Below are 25,189 nucleotides of genomic sequence, written 5' to 3'. Positions count from 1 at the left end.
CCAGACTGTTCCCCACACTAGTTGCTTGATAATGCTGCTTCGGGCCATCAGTGTTGGAGATAGTGTCCCTGGAGTAGAGGGGACTATTGACACCTATTGATGCGGCCCAGAGCTGCTGGAAAAGCTGTGGCCAGCCAAAGTTCAGCATGGGAGGGAGCTGTTGGCAGCTGATGAGCAAAGGGCAACAGCTGAGCATGCCAGGTCTCTGGCATTTGTTTCCAGCAACGGTCTGCAGTTCTGCGGGGGCAATGTGCATCAGCTGGGCTTGGTAAAGACTCATCAACCTGGGTGGAGACTCTGCTCAAGATTAATTTTCGGTATCGGATTTATTAAAGATTCTCATATAAAAGAAGGTCAAAATAAAAAGCCCTCAAACAATTACAGTATTTTGAGAGAATAAACTCAAAAAGGGTACCAGGAGGAAAAAGGGGATCATTTAAAATGTGAGTTCATTAGACCTCCTGCTGTGACTGGTGATGACTGGCTTGTGCCTCAAAAAATTACAATGTTCTTAAGTTCCAATTTTAAAGGAATTTTTACTCCTACGTAATCAGGAGTTTTGAAGCCTCAACCACCTTTGAAAATGACATTTAGGATTGAAATTAATATAGGTACTTTTGTAAAATGTAACCTGTTTCCACAGAAAACTGTTTCTCTCAAAGGCCACAGACATCTCGGTACTCAATGGACCAAGTACTTAAACTTCCACTTATCTGGAAGTTTAATAACCTGAGGAAGTAAGGGAGCAGCCCGCAGCGTGGACCCAGAAACGAACTGGAAAAGCACGCTTGAGGCGCAAAGCAGATCAGGTTTTGCTATTACGCCAACAAGGAATGTGATCTGTAATAGTAGAAGTGATGATTAGTGGTTTTTAAAAGAAGGTATCTCTTGAAATTAGAACTCAAGGTGGGAGTGACAACAAAAAGCGCGCTCGGATAGACGCGTGGCTGGGGACATGAAGCACGGAGAGCAAATGCTCGCCCACGTGGCAGCAGCGCTGCCACGCATGACACCTACTGCCATTTAATTTTTTGAACATGCCCATTTTTACGCAGCCTCCCTTCACCCTTTGGAAAGGAGCACTTGCAGGAGTATGAAATCAGGGCGCCCAAGCTTGGGGGGGGGGGGGGGGGGGGGCCGCCAGGGAAGGGGGTGGCAGGCCAGGCCTCTTTGGGGACATCTTGCCATCAAATTCCGGTGACAAACTCCCAACCCCGGGCGGGAACCTCCCCCGCGCCCCCAGCCTGAGGGCTCCGGCCCCGCACCGGGAGGAGCCGGCCCAGGGGATGGGGGGGGGGGGGCGCGTGGGTTGCGGTTCCCGCCCCCTCCCGCGGCCGCCCCCCGCGTATCCCGGGACGGGGCCGCCCCGCCCGCCGCGGAGCCTCCGCCGGCGCCAGCCCCGCGCTTTCCTCCGCCCCTGGGCGGCGGGGGGCGCGGATCCGGCCTGCGCGGGGGCCGGCGGAGGGAAGGAGCGCGGCAGGGCGAGGGGAGGAGAGAAGAGGAGAGAGGTGGTGGTGAAGGAGGAGGAGGAGGAGGAGGAGGAGGCGGCGAGCTGGCCATGGCAGCAGCCCGCGGGCGGAGAGGCAGCCGCCGCGGGCTGCCGCTGTGATTGGCACCCCGAAGAGGAGGAGGAGGAGGAGGAGGAGGAAGGCGCGGAGCAGCCGCGGGGCCCGCCATCCCGCGGCGGCGGTGCCCGGGAGGATGCCGGGGAAGCGGGGCTCGGCGGGCGGCGGCGGCGAGCTCCCGGGGGCCGGCGCAGCGCGGCAGCGGAGGCGGCGGAGGAAGGTCTCCTGCTTCTCCAGCATCCAGCTCTTCCTGGTGTCCGAGTGCGCCCTGATGCTGGCCCAGGGCACCGTGGGAGCCTACCTGGTGAGTGGGAGCCGGCCGCGCAGCCCCCCCCGCGGTACCTGCCGAGCCGCTGCCGGGCGGGGGATGCGCCGGCTGAAGTGGAGGGGAAGTTTCCTCGCAGCCGGGGCAGCCGCCCCCGCCGGGTGGGTTTTACAACGTTTCGCGGCTTTAAATGACTCAGCAGCGCGGAGGGGGTCACCCTTCTGCCGTGCCGCTCGCGGGGAACTTCTGCGGCCGGTCCCCCGGAGCCCGCCCGCCCGCCCGGCACCGCTGCTGGTGCCCGAGCTGGCCGGTAACTCGGGTAGAACGCCAGCCTTTCCAGTTTATACCGAGTAAATACCGAGAAAAACCTAGCGGGGTATTTGCTTCGTGCCTCCTGCGTTACTAATTCTCCCTCTCCTCTTCAAGCGATGCAGCCGCGTTAAGCGCAGCAGCCCCGTGAAGTCTTGGCGTTAGGTAGAGAACAGTCAAAATCCGACTTTGCACGGAATCTGCATAGTGAGATCTGGTGCCAGAGGCAGAACTGTAGTAGAAGAGTTGGAAGGATGTCCATACGTCTGTGCTTGTGCCTTTGAGTATACACCGAGAGAGGCAGCCTGTGAAAATGAAGTGTTGTTCTTCCAGCAGATGTGTGTAGTTGATTTAAATTTCTCAAAATAGCTTGCTGGATTTGAGAATTATAGTTTCCATGGAAAAGAAATGTATTCATAATCTCTGAGGCTTTTTGAGGCCATACACGTAATATATTATACAGTAAGTGTAAGATCTCATTCGCAATACTTGTGTTCAGTATTTAGCACTGCTCCTCTCTCACATGCTCAAACTACTTATGCAAATTTCTACTGAACGTGATCTATAATTTTTCAAAGTATGTGGCTAAACTAACCATGGTTAATATTCCCTGTTAATATGCAATGGAAATTAGCACTGATCTTCATATAATAAAAAACGTAAGTTTAGTCTGAAACATATGTGTAATTCCTAAGGAAACTACATCACATCTATTGAGATAAATTCAGCGATTCTATACCTTGTGTGAGTATAGGTGAATATCACTTAATTTGTAGGAGCCAGACAGGGGCATGCCTCTTTTATGTGAGTAATATCTTAGTAAGTAAATATATTGTTTCTGATGTGCTGTTTGCAAGGTGAGCTGTCAACATGAATGACTGCGGGATAATCCTCTGTCAAAGTAAATGGTCAGGAAGAGCCCACTGAGGTGATGTCACCCCGTGGGCACCAGTATGCTGGAAACGTATAGATCTGCTAGCAGACTGTATATTGGCATGCTTCGCTACAGTGTCTGAGCATGGGATCAGCAGTAATAGTCCCTAGTGTGGCATTTTTCTCAAACTCCTCTGCGTTGCTCTCTCCTCACCAGTTTAGGGTTTCTTTTCCTGTTTTCCCCAACTCTTCGGTGTGCTTTGTGCCGGAGTAGCGCGCTCGCTTCCTCTCGCTCCTTTGGAGCGTTTCACGCACCCCAGCCCCACCGGCTGGAAAGCGCCGCTGCCATTGCAATTCCTGGAGTTCTACCTCCCTCCTCCGAGGGGTTAACTCGACTGAGGTGCTGCTGTCTCTACCCTCTGCCATTCTCCAGGATTGAATCCTGCCCAACATGACATCATGCCCCCATGGCCAACGGGATCCACAAGCAATAACAGACAGCCGGTCAGTGGGGGGAAGAAAAAAAAGAAAACTCAACTCAAAACAATCCCCAGCATGCGTAAGCAGTGGCCCAGCTGCACTGGGCAAGTGTTCCTCCGTTCCCTGTATAATTTATCTGCCGTCTTTGCAAATACCACACCGCTCTTCATACAATGAACAGATGCAAATGTGGAATTATCTTTGGAGGGTAAATCTGTGCTTAAAGCAAATCTGGACAAGCGCTGTGCTTACAGGTGTCCTGAGAGCAGGAGCAGGAAAGATGCTTGGTGGAAAGTATGGAGGACCTAATAGTTTTTGGAGACCGAGTGTCCCGTGGGGCCAAGTGCTGTGCTCAGGTGCTGTCTTGGGGTGAAATCAGTGGAGGCACTGCAGAGTTGCCCAGGTGTAACTGCAAGTGGATATTCATTTACTCAGGCTCCTGGGATGAGCAGGGGCTGTTGGGCTCAGTGGTGGCATGCCAGGCTGCTCCCCGAGGGACAAATTAGCAGGTGAGACAAAGCAGAGAGCAAACAGAAAGACGGACAAATAGGGAGATGCTGCAGAGGACAGACACAGTGTGTAGTTCTGGGCAGTTGAATAAACTACTAATTTTAGCCTGTCGGCAGTGAGCAAGTACTATATTCATACTTCTGCTTTGCTTGGCCACACGTGTGACTTTCCCTAGTTATTTGTAACTCAGGAAGAGAAACCTTTTTTCGCCTTATACGGCGACAAGTTGGTTTCCTTGGTTTTTGTCTGCCTTGCTCTGCATGGGGAGAATATGAGGGCAAAAACTCAGCTTGTTAAGAAAACAAGGCAGGGGCTTGGCTTCTTAGGAATGATTGAATATCTCAGTTTTGATTGGGCTTGGCTTTCATGTCAGTATATTTAGAAGTGGATATTATTTCTTTTTAGAGATGTAAAAAATTCTTCTTTCCATGTTCGCTACACAATAAACTAGCAGCGCCTACTTGAATATATGTACAAAGTATACATTCATTCATTATGTGGTTTTGAAGCAAAGATCATTCACTTTTACTTGTTCATAAAACATTGTGCTTGCCAACAGGGCTTTATAAATAATAAACACTGATAAAAATCTATAAAGTCCAATTCTTTTCCCACAGAACTCAACAGTGAAAATACCCCAGGATGCCAACAGTGGATGTCTGTGGTTAATTAGTACAATATCTCTGAGGTTCTTCATGTGAAGTTTCAGGGAGTATTTGATCAATGTCACATTCCAAAATATTTGTCAATTACTGCACTCGCTGTTTGCAAAATGCACATGTTCCAAATGACTTGGTGCCATATCCTGCATAGTTTATGCAAATGCAAGCCTGTGCTGTTGCCTTAATTTCTGGGGCTGCTGAATACACCCTATTATTTGCATATTCTTCTAAGGTTTTGTGTATGCATTTATTTGGTTTCATCTAATTACTCCTGTGTGCTTTTGGAAACTTGAATTTCCCAGCAACCGCAGTGGTAGCGGGGAGAAGGCTGCTTGTAGTCTGCAGGCATTCCTGCTGCAGAAGTTACTCAGGGTTTTCGCAGCAACTTTTAAAAGCCCAGATGATTGCCACCCCTGGTTGCTCTCCTGCAGCGTAGGTCCACGGATTAAAGAGCCAAGCGCTTCTGGTGCAGATGGCACCAGGAGGGAAAGGCTGGAACCTCTGTTTTCCAGCCGGAGCCTTGTGCCTTTCAGGCGAATGCAGCAGTGTGATCAGTCATGCCGGCCGTGCAGCGATGAGGATTTCGATAAGGCTGATTCACATACCTTGGCAACACTTCCCTCCCTGTCCACCCCACCCCTGAATTCCTACGTTCGTTATATTTTGGAATATTTTAACTGGTAATAACATTCCAAGTGCTCCTGACAGTTTATCACAGGGGCATTTCATCACCCTGCCAGTCAAATCTTTTGCCTATCCACTGGTGAAATCGCTGCTTTAGCAGAAGGCAAAGAGCTCTCGGTTTGACAGCCACTGTTTGTGGAGCAGGAGTGCAATTTAATTTTCTCTCCCTAGCCTTTAGCCTCAGCTCGCTCCAGTTCAAACTGACCTAGTTGCAAGCACCCAACATCTGCCAAAGTCACGGGCTTCTTTAGATAAAGGACATGCATATGGGAAGCGCGTTGAAAAACAGTTATTTGGTGTGCTTGGGATAGCTGTTTTTACAGAGCTTTACTGAGATGTCTCTGTTTGCTGCAGCTTTGAATGCAGCTATTCATGTGTTTTATCAAGTGATAGAGGATGACTGGCCTGAGCATGAGATGGAAAGGAAAATAATTGGTCCCTCCCAAGGAGGGTGCATTGGTGTTTGCGTGGGAATGAATGCCAAATTGTTTCTTGTTTTGCTGAATGAAAACTTTTGAGCCATGCTTAACTTCCCAGCTAGAGCCCATGCAGCACTGTTTGACTGCAGCTTGAAAAATCCCTCTTAATGTATTTGCAGCAAAAAAATAGTACCATGTGAGTCCAGGTGAGATTGTGTGTGTGTGTGTGTGTGATCTCCGAGACAGACTCGTGTTCAGTTTTATTGCTACTGGGGTTTGGGATATTAATGAAAATTTTGAAAATCCATATTCAAGACAAAAAAACAAATATCAAAGATAAATACAGAAATCAATCATCAAAGTGTTCCTGCTGGAACAAACAGAAATAGGGGTCCTGTGAGATGGACACCAGGGAACTGAGGGATTAAGAGCAGAGTTTGGCTCTTGGATTTTTAAGCTGCTTTGGTGCACAGCTCCTTCCCCTCCCATGTTAAATGTCACAAATAAAATACTGTTTTCCTATTACAGAAAGCAGTTTTCTCCTGTTGTAGAGACGCAGTCAAACCCTCCTTGAAGTCAGTGGAGAGGTCTGCATGGAGGATGTCATTAAAGACCATTTTAATATAGGAGTACTGCAATGCTTCAAAATTTTCTGTTGTTCTTGGTGCTGTACAATAGAATTTTCCCCCTGAGTATTTGTAGTCTAATTAGGCTGGATGGGAAACATGTTGCATGTGGGGAAACTGAGGCAGGGATTAAGAGCTTGTTTCTGTTGCTGAAGCTTTTGATAAAGCTTTTGCTTGGTTAAGAGCAGCAGAGCCCGACTGGCATAGGCATGGGCAGAGAAGAGTCTGGCAGAGCAAGGAATTCCAGTTTCAGGTGCTTCAGCCCAGTGACTTAACTGCAAGAGCAGTTTTTCCCCATTGAATTTATTATTGTTTTTATTAAAGTATTTATTTTCCTAGAATAAGAATCAGATTTAAAATACTGCTGTCTTTATTTTTTTCCTACCATCCTCAGCAGTGCTGAGTAATAAATTAGCTGTAATGCTCATAATTTATTTGTCACTGGGGTATTTAAGGGGAAAAAAAAACATGGAGTGAAAATAAATGTTTTAGTGGGGATGAAGTTTGCCAAGCATTGGCTGGTTATTGCTTACAGTTCATTTTCCCTTAATATATCTTTGCTGGCAATGTTATTTCTGGAAAGTTGTTTCTAGTATGCCTTTCCCATTAGAGAATATTGTCTGTTCTGCAGCTGAGTTGCGCAGAAAGTTATTCTAAACTAGCTCTTTTGACTACATTCATATTTCTTTTCTAAGAAGCCTTCTGATGTTTTTCGAGTCTCTGACTGCAGGGTGGAGGAGAAAACAGATCCAGCTCTGGGTTCTGTTGCCTTCAGACTGTGGGGCTTGGGTTGGGAGTGTGGTATTGACTCATTAACATAAAAACTTTATATATGTTAGTAGAAACAAATTCCAATCCCAGTGTAGGTTTGATTTTGGAGTACCATGAAGGATTGTGAGTAATTGGCGTTTATACTTGGGTTTAAAGTTTTCTTTTACCTACTACTAATAAATGAGAAGTTGTAGATGTATCAACATTTCTTTCCTATACTGTGTGTCATATGCAGAGTAAATACAAACTTGCAGTCTGCCTTCTTGGTTAAATGCATTTAAAGGCAAAACACACTTGATGTGTAAGTGTGTGGACTAATTGATTTTAGTGTTTAACTTTTAAATTATTTTTAGCAGAAAGTTTGGCAGTTCTTCCTTTTCTCTGTAAGGGCCAAGTGATGTTTGTAAGCCCAGAAAGAAAGAGCAACCCGTTAGAAATGTTATGATCCATCGTAAAACCAACGTCTCATTTCCTCTGGCCAGCCTTCACTTCCAGAATCCCTTTAGCAATTTCTGTGTGCCTAGGTGACAACTAGCTGAGTTTTAATGGCCTGCAGTATTAATGCGGCTAAGGTTTAAAGGGATCTTGAATTATATCAGAGAATACATTGGTCTGAAGGTCTGTCTTGTTCTTGCTTAGTATGCAGTGTGATTCTTTAAATCATAATGTAGCCCCTGTCCCGGAGAGGGCTCAGCTGAACTGTGATCCCTCTCCTTCTTTGCAAGGGAGAGCAGAGATTCCCTGTTTCCCAGAAAGGAGTGTGTCTCAGATTGCATGGGTTTTCTTTTCCCTTACTTTCAGGATATTGCAAAGGACCAAAAGCCAGCTTCTGTTCTGCTACAGCAGTGTAAATTTATTGCTTCAAAAGAGTTATTCTGCAATTTGTCAAGAAGAATTTGTCCTCTGTGTATAATAATCTAAAATGTTTCCTTACTTGTACACTCCTTGGTCTCTAGGTATTCCTTCATGGTAGCAAGATTAAACAATGGCATACTATTTAGTGGGTGAGGTTGCAGCTTGGATGAATTAGTGTAGCTTTGTCTTCTGACCAACACCAGATGAAGCTGCAAAGTGATATATTTTAAGCATCATCCAAGGAAGTTTAAATGAACACATGATAATACTTTGTGTAATAACTCCTTTAAGGGCTCCAGTGAAGTTTGGAATTAATTTTTCCTACTGCATAGAAAAATGGGGCACTGATTTTGATTTACAAAGTTTCATTATAACTCTGCAGCAAAACCAGGACTAGAACCCCAAGAGTCCCTTCTCCAGGTCACCTTGGAGCAACCACTAGACTCTCTGTCTCTTTGTACATACATACTGCAATTCAAACAGTGTTGCCTGCTCTGCTAAGTAGAGGTTTCACACTGCCAGGTTTCAGGCACTATCAATACAATCAGTAGCGATAGCAAGCTGTTTAGGGAGGTCCTGGGGTGTCTGGCACTTCTTCCCAGGGGTGCTGGGAGGGCTCTGCCCTGCTATGGGAAGCATTCAGTAATGTTTAGATGGATGGTCCCTGCATCCAAGATGTTCCAGTTTGAGTGGATGGAGAAAAGGAGCCATTCATTTTTTGCAGTTTTTAAGTGGGGATGCAGTTCTAATAATGCAGAGATGAAGACCTACAGCACAGATGTGAGCGGACCTGCCCCTCCTCACTTAGCCAGTCTAGGAAAGACCTCAGAACTAAAATCAGATTTCTTAAACTCTCCAGTTAGCAACTTTCTCATTGCCAGCCTTATTCTGAATATGATGTGCTTCTGCATTTTGATACCTAAATATTCCTTACTGAAGTGAGGGAGGCAGGCCCCCTCCTTTTGCTATGCACAGTGCCCATTGTATTGAAGTTTAAGGTCTTTTACGGGTGCTCATATTGCAGCAGTGCCTGAACACACTTGGTAGTTTTAGATGACTGCTTGCAGTGTAAAAGCAAAATCTTTATTTCAGGTATGCTTGAATATTTATCATCATTATTATTTATTTTCTGTGGTTTGAGAAGAAGAAAACCAATTTGATTTGGTTTGTTTTTGTTTTTCCTCTGTGTTGCTTTTCCCTTCCTTTCTCTTCACCAAGCAGGCAGATTATTTCCCTATATTTTTTTAACATCTTTATCTTTTTCGGTATCTGCAGCTATCGCATGGATGATTTCTGCATGTTTGCAGGCCCAGTGACTTTTAGATAAGTGGCTGTAAGGGCAGGTGTGGAAGCACATAAGTTGTTTTTCCATGCTACATAATGATCTGTTTTCTGGGTAAGGATTGCTAGATTATCTTATTTTTAATATTTAAATGCCCTTTAAAACACTAATCATGCTGTTCACCTGTATAATTTGTAATGCTTTAGTTTACTGAAAGTGGAAGAAGACTTAAAATTCAGTTTTATGGTGATCCATAAAATGACAGTGAGGTTTGAAGGAACTTGGATAATTCAGTTGTATTGAGGTCTTCGTGACTCACCCAGCATTATGGCTTCTGAAGCAACTATGGCAGATTTGCTTTCAAGTTTTTTTTTGGTGCTTTGATGTTTACATCTGAACCCAACATTTTCTCAGGTTGTTTGTTTGGGTTGTTTTCCTAATAAAAAGGCAACTACAAACTCTGCCACAAAGAAACTGAAAGAAAGCTTGGCTGTTTGGGAAGAGTTGTGGAGTGTGAAAGAATGCAGAAACCTTTTAGAAACATTTCAATTTTTATTTTTAAAAACATATAGTAATAATTTATTTTTTTTCCTTATTAACAGATTTTTGGCTGAATTGAAATCATCATTGGTTTTGGATCAATTTATAAGGAACAGCCTTGAAGTGTATATGTGTATTTTAAGGTGATACTTAACATTTTAATGCCTGAAGAATCAAATGAAATGCCTTGGAATTGCTCTACAGTTGAGGTGCCAGGTAGTGGTTCCCTGTATGTTCCAAAACAGATGAATTATTCTATAAATTTATGTAAGGTGAAAAGTATTTTTCCTGGAGTCTGCTTGGAACCTGTATTAGATGGAGCTTTGCATGCTCTCAGCTGGCAGGGGGCACTTGCACTCAAATGCAGGATGGCCAGAGGATAGCAGTGATGAGTGTATTTGCCGTATCAGGGCAGAGTTCTGAGTTTTCTGTAGTTTTGGATTTATTTCATCCCGGTAATTCTCCGAAGCGATAACAGGGCGTGAGAAAACACCATAACTTAATAGGAATGCAACTAGTTGTGTTAAACAATGAATGGTCTTTGTTTTCTCTGGTAGAACTTCAACAGGAAGAGCTGCAGAAAGGTTGTTTTGGGGTTCTTGTTTTTTATTTCTGAAAAGGAGGATGTGAAATAGCTGCTACCTCTTTCCACTTCTCTACTGGGCTTCGTGCAAACATAGTTTGGCACATCATTAGCAGTAGACCAGGATGTTGCTGGGGAGCGTTATGATGCCGGAGTGTGGATTAAACTTTACACTGTGGCTTGAAGGGAATCTCTGAAAGGCTGCAGGAGGACCAGCATGTGCCTGGCTTGGTACAGTAGCAGGACAAGTCCCCTTCGCCTCTGAATAATACCAGACCTGTACGTACGCATACGCATCTATATTGAGAAATGTCAAGGGAGAAGACGGGCAGCATTTGAAGTTTCCAAAAGAGAAGCTAAAAATACTGACTAAAAGAAAATTATTTTGAAAAATATGAAGGAGAAATGCCCCTAGTGGTGTCCTGCTGCTTGTTGTGCCATGCTAATGACTTTCATCTGCTGGAAACATGCTTACTTCTCATCCTGACACGGTTTGAGTGTTGTGTGATGTATTGAGATGCCAAATTAGGGGTTGATCCTTTATTTTTCTGTTGTTTCCCAGTTGCAGGGAAATAACAATATGTAAGTAGGTCTTGATTTTTAAAGAGGAAAAATTTGAGTTAGAATTTCCAGGTTTTCGGTCCTATGGCTTGCTTCTCATCATTTCTCTGAGCTGCAGGAAGAGCTGTAATTGTCATGGTTTAGTAAAGCTATTTTCGCCAAGTTCTTTTTTCTTTTTAAAGAGTATCCACCTCGTTTGGTGAGGTATTATGGTGGGTTAACCTTGGACTGCAGCCAGACGCCCACCTAGCCTTGCTCTCACCCCTCCTCAACAGGGTGGGGGCAGAAAATGAGGTGAAAAAGCTCGTGGGTTGAGATAAAGACTAGCAATTACTGTCAGGGGCAAAACAGTCTTGACCTGGGAAAAGTTAATTTTTATTGCCAATTAAAATAGAGTTGGCAAAAATTAAAACACCACCTTCCCTCCATCCCACCCCTTCTTCCCAGGCTCACTGGGAGCACGTCTCCATTGGATGCTCGTGGTGTTCTGCTGGGAGTGCATCCACCCTCGCCCATGAGCTAAAGTAAACCATTAATCGTGTTTGAACACCAATATGCTCTTTGCAGAAATGTTGGCTGGTACTGGGTAAATGGTTTTCCCTGTGCTTGGATTCTGTCTGCACTTGGTGGTCAGTCACCTTTTTTTTGTGGTGTGCCACTGGGCAGCAAGCAGGTTCAGCCCAAGGAGAAACACATGTCTCTGTGACTAAAACATGGTGATATTTTTTCTGTCCTGCAGGCGCTGTCTGTAAAATTTGATTATTGTGGGAATTAACCTTCCCCATAGCCTATGCCAAGTGCTGCAGTTTGTGTGATGGGCAGAGAAAGCATTGGGCGTATAGGCCCTTTATGAGAAATAGTGGGCAGCATTTTTAGGGCTTACCAGCAAAAGAAAACTGTGGTTTTTGTTTTTCTCTTGTTCAATGTACAGAGCTGAGAGCAGTTAATTACAATGGGCCTTTCAGCCTCTGCATGAGATGCACACTTTGTTTCCTGCTGCCTATGGCTAGTTATAATGCAGGTCCTTATGTCTGAAGTCAGCGCAGCTGCTGGCTGAGGGACGGGAGCTTTAGCTGAAGGGATGCCTTGTCTTGGGGTGCTTGTTTGTGAAGGGTAGTGGTGTTAGTTTTGTAATATCAGCCAGCTTGGGTGATCTTGTAGTCGGTCTCGTCTGAGGTGCTCAGTGCAGTGAATGCCCGCTGAGCTCAACTGTGTTCCTGCAGAAACCTGCCATGTCTCGTGTTCTCCAGCTTCGGTCTGAAGAGGGATGCTTTGGCCCCAAGTATTTCTGTCGTCAAAAGGTGGTATCAAACCCACGTGGCTAGCTTGAACCCCTGGGTCACAGTGCTATGATGCTAGTCGAGGTTGAGTTTTGTTTTCTGTTTTTTCTCTTGCTATAATCTGTGATATTTAACACTACTAAAAAAAAATTTATATCAAGGGAGCTGGGTTTGGGATTGCTGAAAAGCTTTCCCATAGTCTTTAGGATTCAAACCCACCAATTTTAAAGAACTCAAGAGCAAAGGCTGAAAATGGAAGATTTCAAGTATTCCATGGAGGTGGATAAGCCATTTCTTTCCAAAAGTTTATTTGCTCAATTGAGGCCACTTCTCCATTGACAAATCTCTCTGTGAATGAATAGGTTCCAAAAACAGCTTGGGAGTTATTTGATGGCAATTGAAGTTAAGCCACACTAGCAAACCATGTGCTAGAGGCACAGCTTTGTGGGTTTGCTGTGTCATTTGGCGCAACTGTACAAGCTTTCTTAAATGCTGGCCCTATACAGAAGCCCAGTGTTTTCTGTGGATTAGGATGCATCAAGGCTGCTGTGTTGCTCTTAATCTCAATGCTAGCTCTTACCAAGAAGGCAGAAGTTTAAAATTTCTTCTCACTGTGTCTCATGGAAGCATTTGGAGCTTATGGTATAGCCTCTTGTAGCTGAGATGGTATTTATTGTTTTGAATCATTCGGTTTAATTCAATGCTGGACAAACTTTTTGCCAGAATTTTTATTTTGCCTTTTTATTTAAATAGACCCCTAATGAATTACTGTAGTTGTGTATAATGACTCTTGGGAAATATTGGATGCAGCCTCTAGAATCAGTTCTGTGCCATTTTCAAATTGCAAACTTTTGAAGTATATCTCTGAACAGTGCCCAGGGTCCCTTGTCGTTAGGAGTTTTCAAGATGCTCCTGCATTAATCTTCATCTTTGGTATTCTGTGGGCAGGTATACAATGAGAATTGATTAGCAGGATAACAGCTCGGAGGTAAGTCTGAATGCAAAGTTGTCTCTGCTTTCACTTCATTGCTGGGACCAGAGGGTTGCTGGCAGGAGAAACTGTCTTGTTTTCATCCAGGACACAACATTTTTATTTTTTCAGGGTCAGGGCTTGAAACCAGTTGAGTACTCTGCATAGCTGGGATTTTGGTCAAGGGAGGGAGAGTGGGAGAGTCTGGCATGGAGGTAGGAAGGCAGGATTTAACATATTGGAGAGCTCCTTTTAGATATGGAGAACATCCTTCAAGTGGGGCTGCAGCAAATAGTCATTATATGGCTACTTTGAATTGGATTTCTTTCTTGTGGAAGATGCAGTGAGTCTGGGGATCAGTATAAGGTTGTATGGTCTCATGTCTGGAAGTTTTTTTTCCAGGCTCTCCTGTAATGTCCCAGCTCAATACTTCTGTGTCCCTATCTTCAAAATTACTTACTGTTTTAGGGGCAGTTGGCCAAAATTGACAAAAATGTTCTGGCCTGTGGTAAAGTGGGGTCTTCTGGTTTACTTAACAGTGCCTTTTGGCACGTATGGAGTGTGTCTGGTTACTCCAGTGTTGAATTTAGTTACTCCAATGTCAAATTTGACAAAAACATCATGGATTTCTGTTAGGCGTCTCACTGAGGCTTCAAGGTATGAGGTCTTTAAGAGATGCACAGAACTTTGCTTCACTGGAAATGCAAGTTCAGACTAACATGACCTTTTCTTTCTCCTTTATTTGCCCCCTATGGTGCATGGTGTATAGATTCAGACACTTTCAATTTGATTCTCAGCATCCTGATTATGCTCAAAACTCTTGGTATCCAGACAGCATCACAAAAAAATTAAGTTCATGGAGTGTTTCCAAGAGTCCATGTCACTGTGTATTTCCCTGACCTCTCCCTTGCCTCCAGTGCTCACGCAAGCGAGAGATTAAATGATGGGGGAACAGCAACTTGTTTCCTCTGAGCCAATACTGGTTAGGCAGATTCTGTTGATGGTGGCATCTTGGCAGGGACAGAGCAACATTCCTGCCACACATGGGTAATGTTTTCAAGTCAGGCTCTTACTTTGCAGCTGGCTGTCCAGGGCTGTCATGTCCAAACTGACTCCCTTCATCAGTCAAGACTAATGCTCATGCCCAGGTAAATCTGCTTTTATTCGCATTTGGACAATGCGACATGTGGCAGACTTGGGAGAGGACAGCTTTGCTCATGGGGTAATGCCTGTTGGCTGAGGAACAACTACTATTTGTACCTTCTGGTGAAAATGCAGACCAGGGATGTTTGGGCTCATTTCCTGGCTTTGTCATGAATTTCCCCAGGCCTCCTTTGGGCTTTTTCTCTCTGTTGGCAAATGTGCTAGCTACGGTATTGTCTGGCTTCGTGGGCATCTTGTGGGGTGGGATGATGGGCACTCGGCTGCTACAGTGATGGTAACTGGAATGAAAGAGTCACCCTGGCTTGGACCCTGAACCAGGTCTCTATCAGCTATTATAGTAAGTTGAATTAAATGAATTAATGGGCTGGTAATTTTGTGTTACCCTACTTGTGGCTGATCTGTGAGGCTTTTCCCTTCACCCTGAGATATGATGCAGCCTTGTTGCCAGCTGAATGGTATCCCTGCTTCCTTCACACCTGCCTGACACTGCAGGGTTGAAGCATCTAGCCCTATGCTTTTTGAGCCTTCACATGAAAAGACAATTTAGGGCTGCTTTATTTGCTCTTTGGTAGTGACGGATTTTAAAAGAGCCTGAGGGTATTATTTTTCAAAGATGCTTTCTGAGCCATGCTCTCATTGACGAAAGTGACTTACTCTAAGCATCTCTTTGAAAATGGGACTCTTGTTCCAAAGCCACTGAAGTACTTTTGAAAAATCTCCCCTCCCTGTTACTGACTGCAGTGGACTGCTTCAGTGGTATCTAGCTTCATTTAAAGCAGTCCAGATTTAGAGTCTAAATGTTATGTGCCTGGCTAATAAACTGTATTGTAATTAATACCTTGGGGAGGCAGGAACCAGGGAGAAGCTGAGTATAAAGAGAATGAACTTTCTATAGAAGATGTCTGTGAAGGATGAGTGAAGAACTGTGGAAGGAGATGAAAACATGGAATTTGAAATGGCTGCAGAGGATATGTGCAATGGGAAAAAAATGGGCATGGAGCTCCAAGGAAAACTTGTAGGCTTGGGTTAAAGGAAACAAGATGTAGCATGGCAGGTAGTGAGACTGGATGAAGAATGATCCTTCCACCAGCCAAACCCTCTCAGTTAATGTAACCTGCAGACAGGCTAATGCAGGTGCCTGTCTTCCTGCTTCCCCCATGCAAGCTGGACTGGACTCATCCCTGGTTTCTCTCACAGGTTCACTAGTGTCATTTCCCAGTTTGAGAAATCCGTGCTCAGGGCTGCACAGGCCACTTTGCTGAGCTATGAGGGGCCTTGTCTTGCTTGATTTCATGCATATGGCTTTCATTTCCCTTTGCCTGCTGTGTATCTCCCAGTGAAGCTTAGTGTGGCTTTGAGCAGTGCTCCTGGAGGTGACAGATTCTTGCTGGTGATGGGGATACTGCAGCCACGTGTGCAGCTCTTGACCTGGCTGGTCTGTCATGCACATGCAAAACCAGGGTTAAGAGAAACCAGAGGTAGGGAAAGTAGAAGAAAACAGATAGTGCTCATGTTGGCTGCACTAAATGATGGGTTATTGAATGTCTCTGGCTTGGTGTTGAACACTGAATGTAAAACCATTCCTACTCTTCAGTGCCTGAATTCTGGATTCCTCCTAGAATTTGATGTGCCCCTGCTGTAGGAGCAGTTGTCTTCCATGGGAACCTCTCGTACTGTGCTTTTGCTCACGTCAGACTCTGGCATATAAGTGGAAGAGGTGGTGACTTCTGTTTTCCTTGCGTGTGCTCACTGAATTTTTGCAGGATCTGGTGATTCTACAGTGAGGGGACCCCATCAGGTGCTGTTTGGTGCCTGTTTCTGTCATGGGTTATTGTTAATCCTGCAGACACAGGGGTGAAATTCAGACATTTGTGTGTACAGCCTCAGCAGATTCATTTGTTCATTGGCTTTTTGATAGCTCACATCATAGTGAATCCCAAGGAACAGAGCTTCCATCACCTGGTAAGACATCTTGTTGCCTGTATCACCATTTTACAGGAAACACATTGAGACAAGTGAGATTATGGCAAGTCTGCAAGTTCTAGCTAGATCTCCCATTTAATTTTTCTTTAACTGTAAGAATTCTTTTATTCCTTATATGTGTGTTATTTTAAAAGGCAGTTGTAAATCACCTTCTGTTCAGGAGGGAAGGGACTTGCTACCTTTGAGAAGTGGCAAAATGGGGAGGTGATATGATGGTACAGGATACAAAGATGCATGGCTTGTGTTGTGTTCAGGACTGCCAAACCTAAACATGTAGATGTCACAAGTCTGCCCTTTGTGACTTCCACCCCCCATTCTTCACACAGGAAATGTTCAGATAATAACCAGGTTCTCGGATCTGAATAGATTTGAGATCACTTTCAACTCTGCCTTGTCTCTTTACACCACAAACCCCCTCTGCTCACCTCCCAGCCTGCCCCGTTCTTCAACGGGACGTTTGGCAGCAGCCAGCATGCAGCTCCCGTTCATACCCTTGGCCCTGCACAGAGCCAACGTGGAAGGAGAAATGAGTTGTTTGTGAACAGCTTTGTAGGAGGGTGTTACTTAGCAAATAAGCAGGATGACACGGACAGCTCTTGTGTAGGCTGCAGGGTGTGAGATGGGGATAAGCAAGCAGCTCACGTGGCTTTGGGACAAGCTCGGGGTGTTGCTAGTTAGGTGCTAGAGAGACCCTAATTCCACCTGCAGATGCTTACAGTAATTTGGTGTTTCTTCTATGAGTTATTATGAAGTGCTGTGGATTGACAATACAATGTGGCCATTTTGTTGGTTCCTTTTTAAATGGTTTCCTTCCTCCCAGGGCTTACTAAATTAAAGCATTTCGTGTACTGGTTGATGAGAAATGCCTCTAACTTCTCCCTAAGCTGAGTTCCCATTTGCTGCAGCCAGGCATCCTTGCTGCTGAGTAGGGAATGGAGCACGAGAGATATCGGCAGAGCCAGAGCAGATGAGGAAAAAGTAGTAGGACTTGTCAGAAAACCTCCTCTTTCAGTATATAGCCTTTATATAATCACCGTTGTCCTCCAACCGTGAAAACTAAATTCAGCTTCTATCAAAGCTTTTATTAATGCTGCTTCAGAGTGTCCTGCCTGTGTCACTTCTACCCTGGTTCATGCCTGGCAGCTGGGAATGCTTCTGCAAGCAGCTCCGTGGGCCTCTCTTCTTGATCTGCACTGTGTCATAACTCGGATGCAACCCTTAGCCCTGAATTCAGCTCTTGAACATAAATTAAGATAACATAAAGTCCTTCGCATGACAGGTTTTCTTGTCAGGCTTGCATTATGATTTATGCTGTGGTAAGTAGTCCTGTTTATAGTAGAAAGCCGCCTCTGCTGGCATAAAAGTGTTGTGCTAGGAAGTATTTTATTAGGTAAACAAGCAAACTTGCAGTGATTTGAGGAGATGTAGAAGTGTGACAGCTTAGGAGCCTGCCTCTCCAGTGCTTTGATAGTACTTAGAAATGGTCTCTTTTTCCTGTTAAGTCTTCCAGAAACATGAGTTTCATCATCTCTTCTCCACTGGAAGTGAACCCAGGGTGATGGTGCTCTGCTTGCAGAGTCCTGGACCCATGTATGAATCTTGTTTCCAGTCCTGTATATGGCCAAGAGTGCCTTTCATGTTGTAGGAGCCTACATTTGCGTCATAAACAGTTCAAATTCCTCTTCATCTGGCTTTGTACACCTACCTTCTGGCCACAGGAAAAAAATGGAGAACCATTTCTGAATGTGTCAAAGATGCTCCAGCTGCTTTCCCTTGGCTGTTTACTTTGATGGAGCCGAGTGGCAGCCCTTGCTCACAAGCCCCTGCTGCTGCACACTTATTCCACATGGAATTCTTCATCCTCTGGGTTTGAGTTGTGCTGGCAGCACTGTTCTATGATATGGTGTTTAAAGCACGCAAAAATGCAGTTACAGGGTTGAGGTATGTGCTTCTTTGCATGTTTATGATGTGTTATTTTGCTGACAGTGAAAATGACATAACATTTAAAAATAAATGAGGATGCAAATATCCACTAGCTTCGTTGTATGTCTGCTACTAAAGAACAGTGTAGCTACAAATGGATTCTGGCATTGGATGTATTTATGTAGATACCGTGTCAGACACTAAAATATCACCTGCCTTCCACAGTGAGGTGAATCTTGAACAGCAGACTTGGAGGCAGAAAGCTTGCGTGGACATTCAGTCTGTGGCTGTGATAATATCACCGTAGGTCAGGACTTCAAAAGGTTAAAAAAAGGCAGAGTTCTGCTGTGGTGCACATCAGTTTCAGAGCAACAGAAAAAGCCTTTCAAGTTTTGCTAGGAAGTTCAGTGTGGCCTGGTGCTCTGTACCTGGGTCTATTTTGAGCTGTTGGTGACTCACGCTTACTTTCCATGATGGATGTGAGAGGGTAGTTGCAAATAACACCCCTGACAATCTTTTTGTTCGTGCCTCTCTAAGTGGGGCAGTGCTCCTTCTTTTCCTCAGGGGAGGCAGGGAAAGGAGTCAGTCTGTTGTGTCCCATGTGGGATCCTTAGGAAGCAACTGGGGAGGATAACAGCAGCCCAGCTGCATTGCTGTTTGCTGCAATGATTGCTTGGATTAGAGGTTAGGTTTTTACATTGCATATTTGATCAGTATAGATCCCAATTTCACTAGAGTAGTGGAAAATACACTCGTTTAACTTGAAGAGGCATGTGACTTTTTTCTGGTTTAAGCTATTTTGAAACAAACTGTGGCTTTGCACTGATGTACCAACTCCTGACCAAACAGGATATCTTCTGTGGGTACCAACTGCTCTTCGCTCCAATTGCAATGTGCAATAGCATCTAGCATTGCTGTGAGTGTTTGTGGCACAGCTGTGTGACCCAGCAAAGGATTACCCAGGTACACTTGCTTTGTGCCTTGTGGTGGCTGAGGACAAGTGGCACAGGATGCTGCGACTGCTGAAATGAGGGGAGGAGATGCACAGTGGGGTACAGGAGGTAACAGAAAAGTTTTCTACGTGGTGCCAAAAAAGGAGGGGTTGCCAAACATACGTGCCTTGCCTTGACCAGGAGTACAGTGTGCTGTTTCTCTTGCTGCACGGTGTAATACTCTTTCTTCTCAGGCCCCTGAAAATCCTGACCTTGAATGTGTGCTTAATTTGGACCGTGTCAGTAATCTCAGAGCTGGTCACTAGAATATAAAATGAATTTTTCACACCAGCGAGGCATAGATCTGAGCTGCAAACTCCTTGTGGCACCAGTACAGTAACTTGCAGATTTTCCACTGCTGGCCTAGAAACAGCATAGGCACATGCAGCAACAGCCAAGCTAATAACACCCTACTTCTCAGCAGTGGTTCAGCTGCGGCGTCTATTATCCCTGTCATGTGAATGCAAATTTCTATGCAGAAATGTTTTCCAGACCTTGAGCAGAGCCAGCTTGGGTGCGTTTGTATCGCCACCCTTTTTTGCTTTCCCTTATGTTCCTGTGTCCGAAGCCAGCATGGGTGTCAGCATCTGCGGTGAGAACATCTTTTAAGTTTCCACTGACTTTCTTGGACCGGGAATGGTGTTGAAACAAATGATCAGCAGCCTGAGATGGGAGGTCCTGATACCCTCAGTATTTCATCAGGGTGGGGAGCAGCAAGGAATGCTGATGCTTGGGTCTGGGCAAAGGGTGTTAAGCTTGTCGCCTTCCTCCCGGCCATCCAATAGAGAAGGAGTGGGCAAAAACCAAGGGAATTATCTGTATTTTAAAAAATTGGGCTCAACTACAAGTGATCATCTCAATGCTGGAATTGCAGAGGAGAACAACATCAGAGCAGAGGATCAGCATCGTCCCCTTGGGGTTGAAGCCTGAGCCTGGTGGCTGTGCTGTCAGCTGGGAGGATGGGTGGCAAGGGGGGGCTGAGTCCACGGGTACCAGCTCTTCGGGGAGGAGACCTTGCCTCCAGCTATGGGATATCCTTTGCCCCATCCCTCATGGCTGCTGGAGGAGAGGACAAGGTGACATCTAAAGAAGTGGGTGGAGGTGTGTGGAAGCAGCAGCTTTGTTTCTGGGATGGTCGCTTTGGCTCTTCGAGGAATCTTGTGTTTCCTGGTTCTGTAATGGCGACTGTGGGAGACGATTCGTGTTTGTTTTCCTTTGGGAACATAGTTGCCAGGCAATTATTTTACACCCGGTAGCACTGCAGACATGTCTCTTCAAGTCCAATCTCTTACCACAAAACTGAGAAAATGTATTTTACATTAAAGAGAAGCCTTTTAAAAAGGCCCTTCAGGCATAAAGTCAATGTGTTTTCTATATATAACCCTGTATTATTAATACAATGAACTTATCTGTAGACTCTGTGGGTGAATATGACTTGATCACTGGAGATATGAACAATATGATATTCATTTTTGATGCACTGTGTCTCTGACTCCACAATGGTGCCCACAGCCTTTAGTTCATTTCTTAGTGATAAACTGGGGCAATAGTGCCAAACAGGTTTGTGGATTGTATTTTTGCTGAGCGTTAATATTAAATAAACAGCCTATAGAGAGAACAAATTTACCTTGTTTGGAAATGCCAAGATCTATAGATTTGGGACAAACAGGAATGATGAATGTGAACATGTATTACTGAAATAAGTCCAGAATGACATGACAAAGGCTTCCCTGGATTTAGTTACAGGGGTTGCAATATAAGGTGCTTTAGAAAATGTTAAGGGGGTGATTAATTTTTTTTTTTTTTTTTTTTTTTTTAACGTGGGTCATTTATCACTCTGTGTTATGTGAGCTCATTTTCCTTTTTCAATCATCAGAGAGTGTTTTAGGATGGACTTAGGAGGCCCCTTTAGCCCAGGTCCTTTTGAGGTCAGCCTTTGAAATCACCCGAGACAAGCACGTATGTGCAGACTTTTATGGCACTGTAAGAAGAGGAGGTAGTGCAAGCATGGTGTAAGTTTTAATTATTTCCTGTTATTGTATATTAGGCAGTGTGTTCTCAGAAAGACAGAAGGCTGGGTTACATGATCTTCCTAGATGCTGAGCCTGCTTTCTGTGTGAGCAAGGTGGACAGACGCCCAACCTGATTTAGTTTAGGGTGGTCCAGTTGACTGATCTGGTGTAGACTTAGTCAGGAGGAGCATGAACTTGTGGTGTAACAGCTGCACGGTCCTGTTGATCTCGCTAATGCCATAGCTAAATCTTAGTGGAGTTGCTCTTAAAAACTGGGTGGGGGATGTCTGGAGTGGGTGCAATGGGATCCCACTGGAGACAGAGGATGCAGTTAGAGACAGAAAGGCAGCTCCTATCAAAGGGGGTGGTGGAGGCCTTGAGAGGTGGGAAAAGGCAACAAGGCTGGCATGGTTGAGAGCTGTGTACAGTGCTGCAGCTAAAGTACTTTGGTGGTCAGAGCCTCGATGACTTGCTAAGGACTGATCTGCAGGACAGACATGAGGCCATAATGTAGCAGGCAATGCACAGCTGTCTTTAGCACAGGCACATGCCCGTACAAAGCTGTAGTTTAAATGCAGTTCTCAACATCGTGGGCACTGACATTTGCCACGATTACTGCTCTGTCTCTACTTCTGTCCTCTCATGCCTCATCTGGACTTGTCTGGTCCAGTGGGTAGTTTCACACCACTAACTTTTTGGGGGTCAAGTCACATGTCTCATGTATCTTGCCTGCATGAATTTTACTGGATGTTGTAATAGCTTCCTGATAACTGTTTTCATCTTCGGTTAGAAGCTTTTTTAACTGAATATCCTCTTAATCTGTTCTTTCCAGCCCTGGCAAAACAGCTGTGTAAATTGACAGGAGCCAGGAAATAGCAGCTTCACAGCTAATAATGCAGGCTTCTGGTGTTTCCAGCTGTGTTTTAGCAGGAGGTTGTCCATCTGAGGCTGTTGTGCTGCCACACCACTCCATTCCCCGCATCCCTCCTATTAAACCAACACCCATGTGGGCTGCACTCTTGAGTGCCCAACCTGGTCTCAGCACACAGGGACTCTTTAAAATCCTTGCAGCCTTTTCACATGACGTCAGTATATTACAGGGACCTGTCATGTCTTTAGCAACATTTTATGTAACTCTCAATAAATAGAGTTAGTGTCTAGGAGCAGTGATGGCTTATCTGCTGGGGAGCAGGCTTGTGAAATGAAATATGGATAGTACAGTGCTCTTTTATCTTACAGTTACAAGGGCACTGGGAGCATCCCACATGTAAACTGCAAGTATTTAGTCAGATTACACCTTATATGCAGGAAGCCCCCTAAAGATGGGCTGTAGAGGAGTGTAGGAGAATGATTCTAGCCATGGGCAGAGGTTTGTTTTGAACAAATGCAGGTAACATTTCTGCTGTGCTAATGTCAATTTTGTAGTCGGCCTGTCTAAGGTCACAGCCAATGTCAAAGCAAGAATTTGGGCTGTGCTGTCTGAGCTGCAGCCACTCTGGATGTAATGCAGTTGTGTTCCTGGTGCTCTCTGGCTAAAAAGCTGCACCTTGACAGTTTATTTCCCAGCCCTATTTTTATTCTGGGGATATTTTTCTTTTTTTTTTTTTTTCCACCCCACGACTGTCAGTGATTTGGAGGCAACTCTGCTGATACTACTCTCGGTGCTTTGTACTTGGATGCTGTTTTCCTCTGGGTGCTGGAGGCTGATGTGAGTTTCATGATGCTCCCCCTGCACTCCATCCTCTGCTTAATAAAGGCAGAGCTGATAGCACTGGGTGGCAATGCTACAGCCAGAAGGAGCAAGCTGGGAAACGCAGTGCGGTCCAGCCAGAGGAGTAAGGAGAACTCCTGCCAGCTTTTATCAGAAGGGTTGGAGTTTGTTTTGTGTTGTCCTCCTCCTTTTGTTTCAGTCTCTTCACCAAAGCAAAGCAAGAAGCTGGTAGGGGATGGTGAGACTCTGTTCCCCTACTGTGAGTGGCTTAGCTTTTACAAAAAGGAGAGCAACTGAGATCCCACTGAAGTAAGAGCAGAATGAGAACTGGGGCTTCTGATTTTAGTTCCCAGGTTTGTCACCAATTTACTGTTCCTGTCACTGTGAATTGCACTCGTAAATGGTGGAATTTTTTTATCTGAAATCCAGCTATCCAAAATCTGGCCCTTGTAAGGTGTGGCATCCAAGTGGTTCTAAATACCATCCTGCGTTCTAGCCACTTGTATACATGTATGGTAAAAGCCTAAAATTTGGCATCCAGGTCAAAATGTGAGAGACTTCCAAAGCTAGTTAATACCGGCTGGCCTTGGGAAATCACTTCTGTTGGCTTTCAATCTTCCAGCCTAAATTATTCCATTGCAAATTAATTTTGTTGACTGTACTTGTCTCATTAATGTTTGGCTCTCTATGCCTCAGTTTATACAGCTGTAGTGAGTAATCATGGGTTTCTTATCTAGGTACAACTCAGCAGTGAGCACCATAGACATGATTTTGCATGCTCAGAATTATATTATCATCTCATAGAGATTCCCCATTCTGCTGAGTTTGGTGTTCATGGGACCTCAACTGTAGAGTTGCTCTAGTGATGTACTGGAGGTGGTATTATGAAGGACAGCTTCTACAGCAGGGGCTTTGCATTGCTTAGAGTTTGTTGGTGTTGGCTGTGTGGTGTCAAAGTCTGGAGTCTTATCAGCTTGAGCGCACCAGCTCTGTTAGATCACACCTTGCATTAAAACCAGTCCTGTGTTGTGGACAATAAATGTAGTTCTGTCCCATGAGTGCCTGGTGGGGCTGCCTTGGGCAATGGGATGTTGTCCATATCCCTCCACCTTGGTGTGCATTCCTTTAAAAATGCCAGTAGAGGGTTTTCGAGGCGTGTCTCTGCCCATCTGCTCCGCTCTGGCTCCGGTGGAGGGTTGGGAACAGTGAAGTCACTGTTAGATGTGTGCCCAGTGCTCAAGCGCTGCTCGCTGAGCAGCGTGGCCAAGGTCACTGGAGCAGGGACAGGCCGTGCTGTGCCCTTGCAACAAGAGGAGAGGACATAATTTCCCCTGGTGAATCACAGCTGTTTCATCCCAACAGGTACCTGCGCCTGGTGTTTCAGATGAAGTGGTGATCTCTTTTCTCTCTGACATGCACTTCACTTGGCTTTAGCATGGGGAAAAATTACTGCTATTGCATTGCCTTCAGTCATAGGGTTTGATTTTTAGGGTTTTTGGTTTTGTTTTTTTTTTTTTTCTTTCCCCTTGGCTCTTTAAGTGGGGAAGGATTACAGTGGTAGTGTAAAGTGATAACTGCCTATATAGGATGAAGGCTGAATTTTCAGAAATCATTAAAACAGTCCAGTTTCAGAGATCTGACTTGGACCCTCATCAGGGTCAGGTTTGGGAGTTTTTGCTTATGCAAAGTAGCAGAAGTGGGTTGTTTCCATTTTTTCATTTTGTTGCCGATGGGACTGTCTTTGTCCAACTGTGCCCTGGTGTACCCTAACAGAGGCTAACTGCCCCCAGAGAAGAGCTGCTGTCAGAATACTTTAAAGTCGGTCAGACTGCCTTCTGTTTCATGAGGTTTATCAGCAAAGATTTTCAGTGCCTCCAGTGGGAGGCTATTTTTATTCTATCCAGGGGCTACCTTCTGCTCTGAGGTCTTTATCACTTTTTTTTTTTTTTTTAATAGAGAAAACTGCCTGTTTTAGGACAACCTTAAATATCTTTTGCAATCTGAAAAAACAAGATAGTCTTTTATCCAAGGTAAAAGTTTTGGCATTTCTGTGACATGTTCAAGATTTCTTTTGTTATTTTTTTCCTGTATAAGGGGGACACTGCTATAGATATGAGAATGCACTGAGTTTTCTCCCTTGAGCAGGAATGACAGCAAGTGAGGTACCTA

General features: G+C 44.9%; 1 protein-coding gene across 1 annotated transcript in view; it reads left to right on the top strand.

Moving 5' to 3' along the window:
* Positions 1-1,543: 1,543 nt before the first annotated feature.
* The window catches only part of SLCO3A1 (solute carrier organic anion transporter family member 3A1), a 140,256-nt gene continuing 116,610 nt past the window's right edge, over positions 1,544-25,189 (top strand). The window contains exon 1 of the mRNA XM_032994236.2: positions 1,544-1,869. Within this exon, the coding sequence (XP_032850127.2) occupies positions 1,702-1,869 (168 nt within the window). The 5' untranslated portion in view covers positions 1,544-1,701. The remainder of the gene's footprint in view (positions 1,870-25,189) is intronic.

Source organism: Tyto alba, unplaced genomic scaffold (genome assembly GCF_018691265.1).
Source record: "Tyto alba isolate M040663 unplaced genomic scaffold, T.alba_DEE_v4.0 Super-Scaffold_41, whole genome shotgun sequence".
NCBI lineage: Eukaryota > Metazoa > Chordata > Aves > Strigiformes > Tytonidae > Tyto > Tyto alba.
This window is presented reverse-complemented; position numbering and strand designations above follow the sequence as displayed.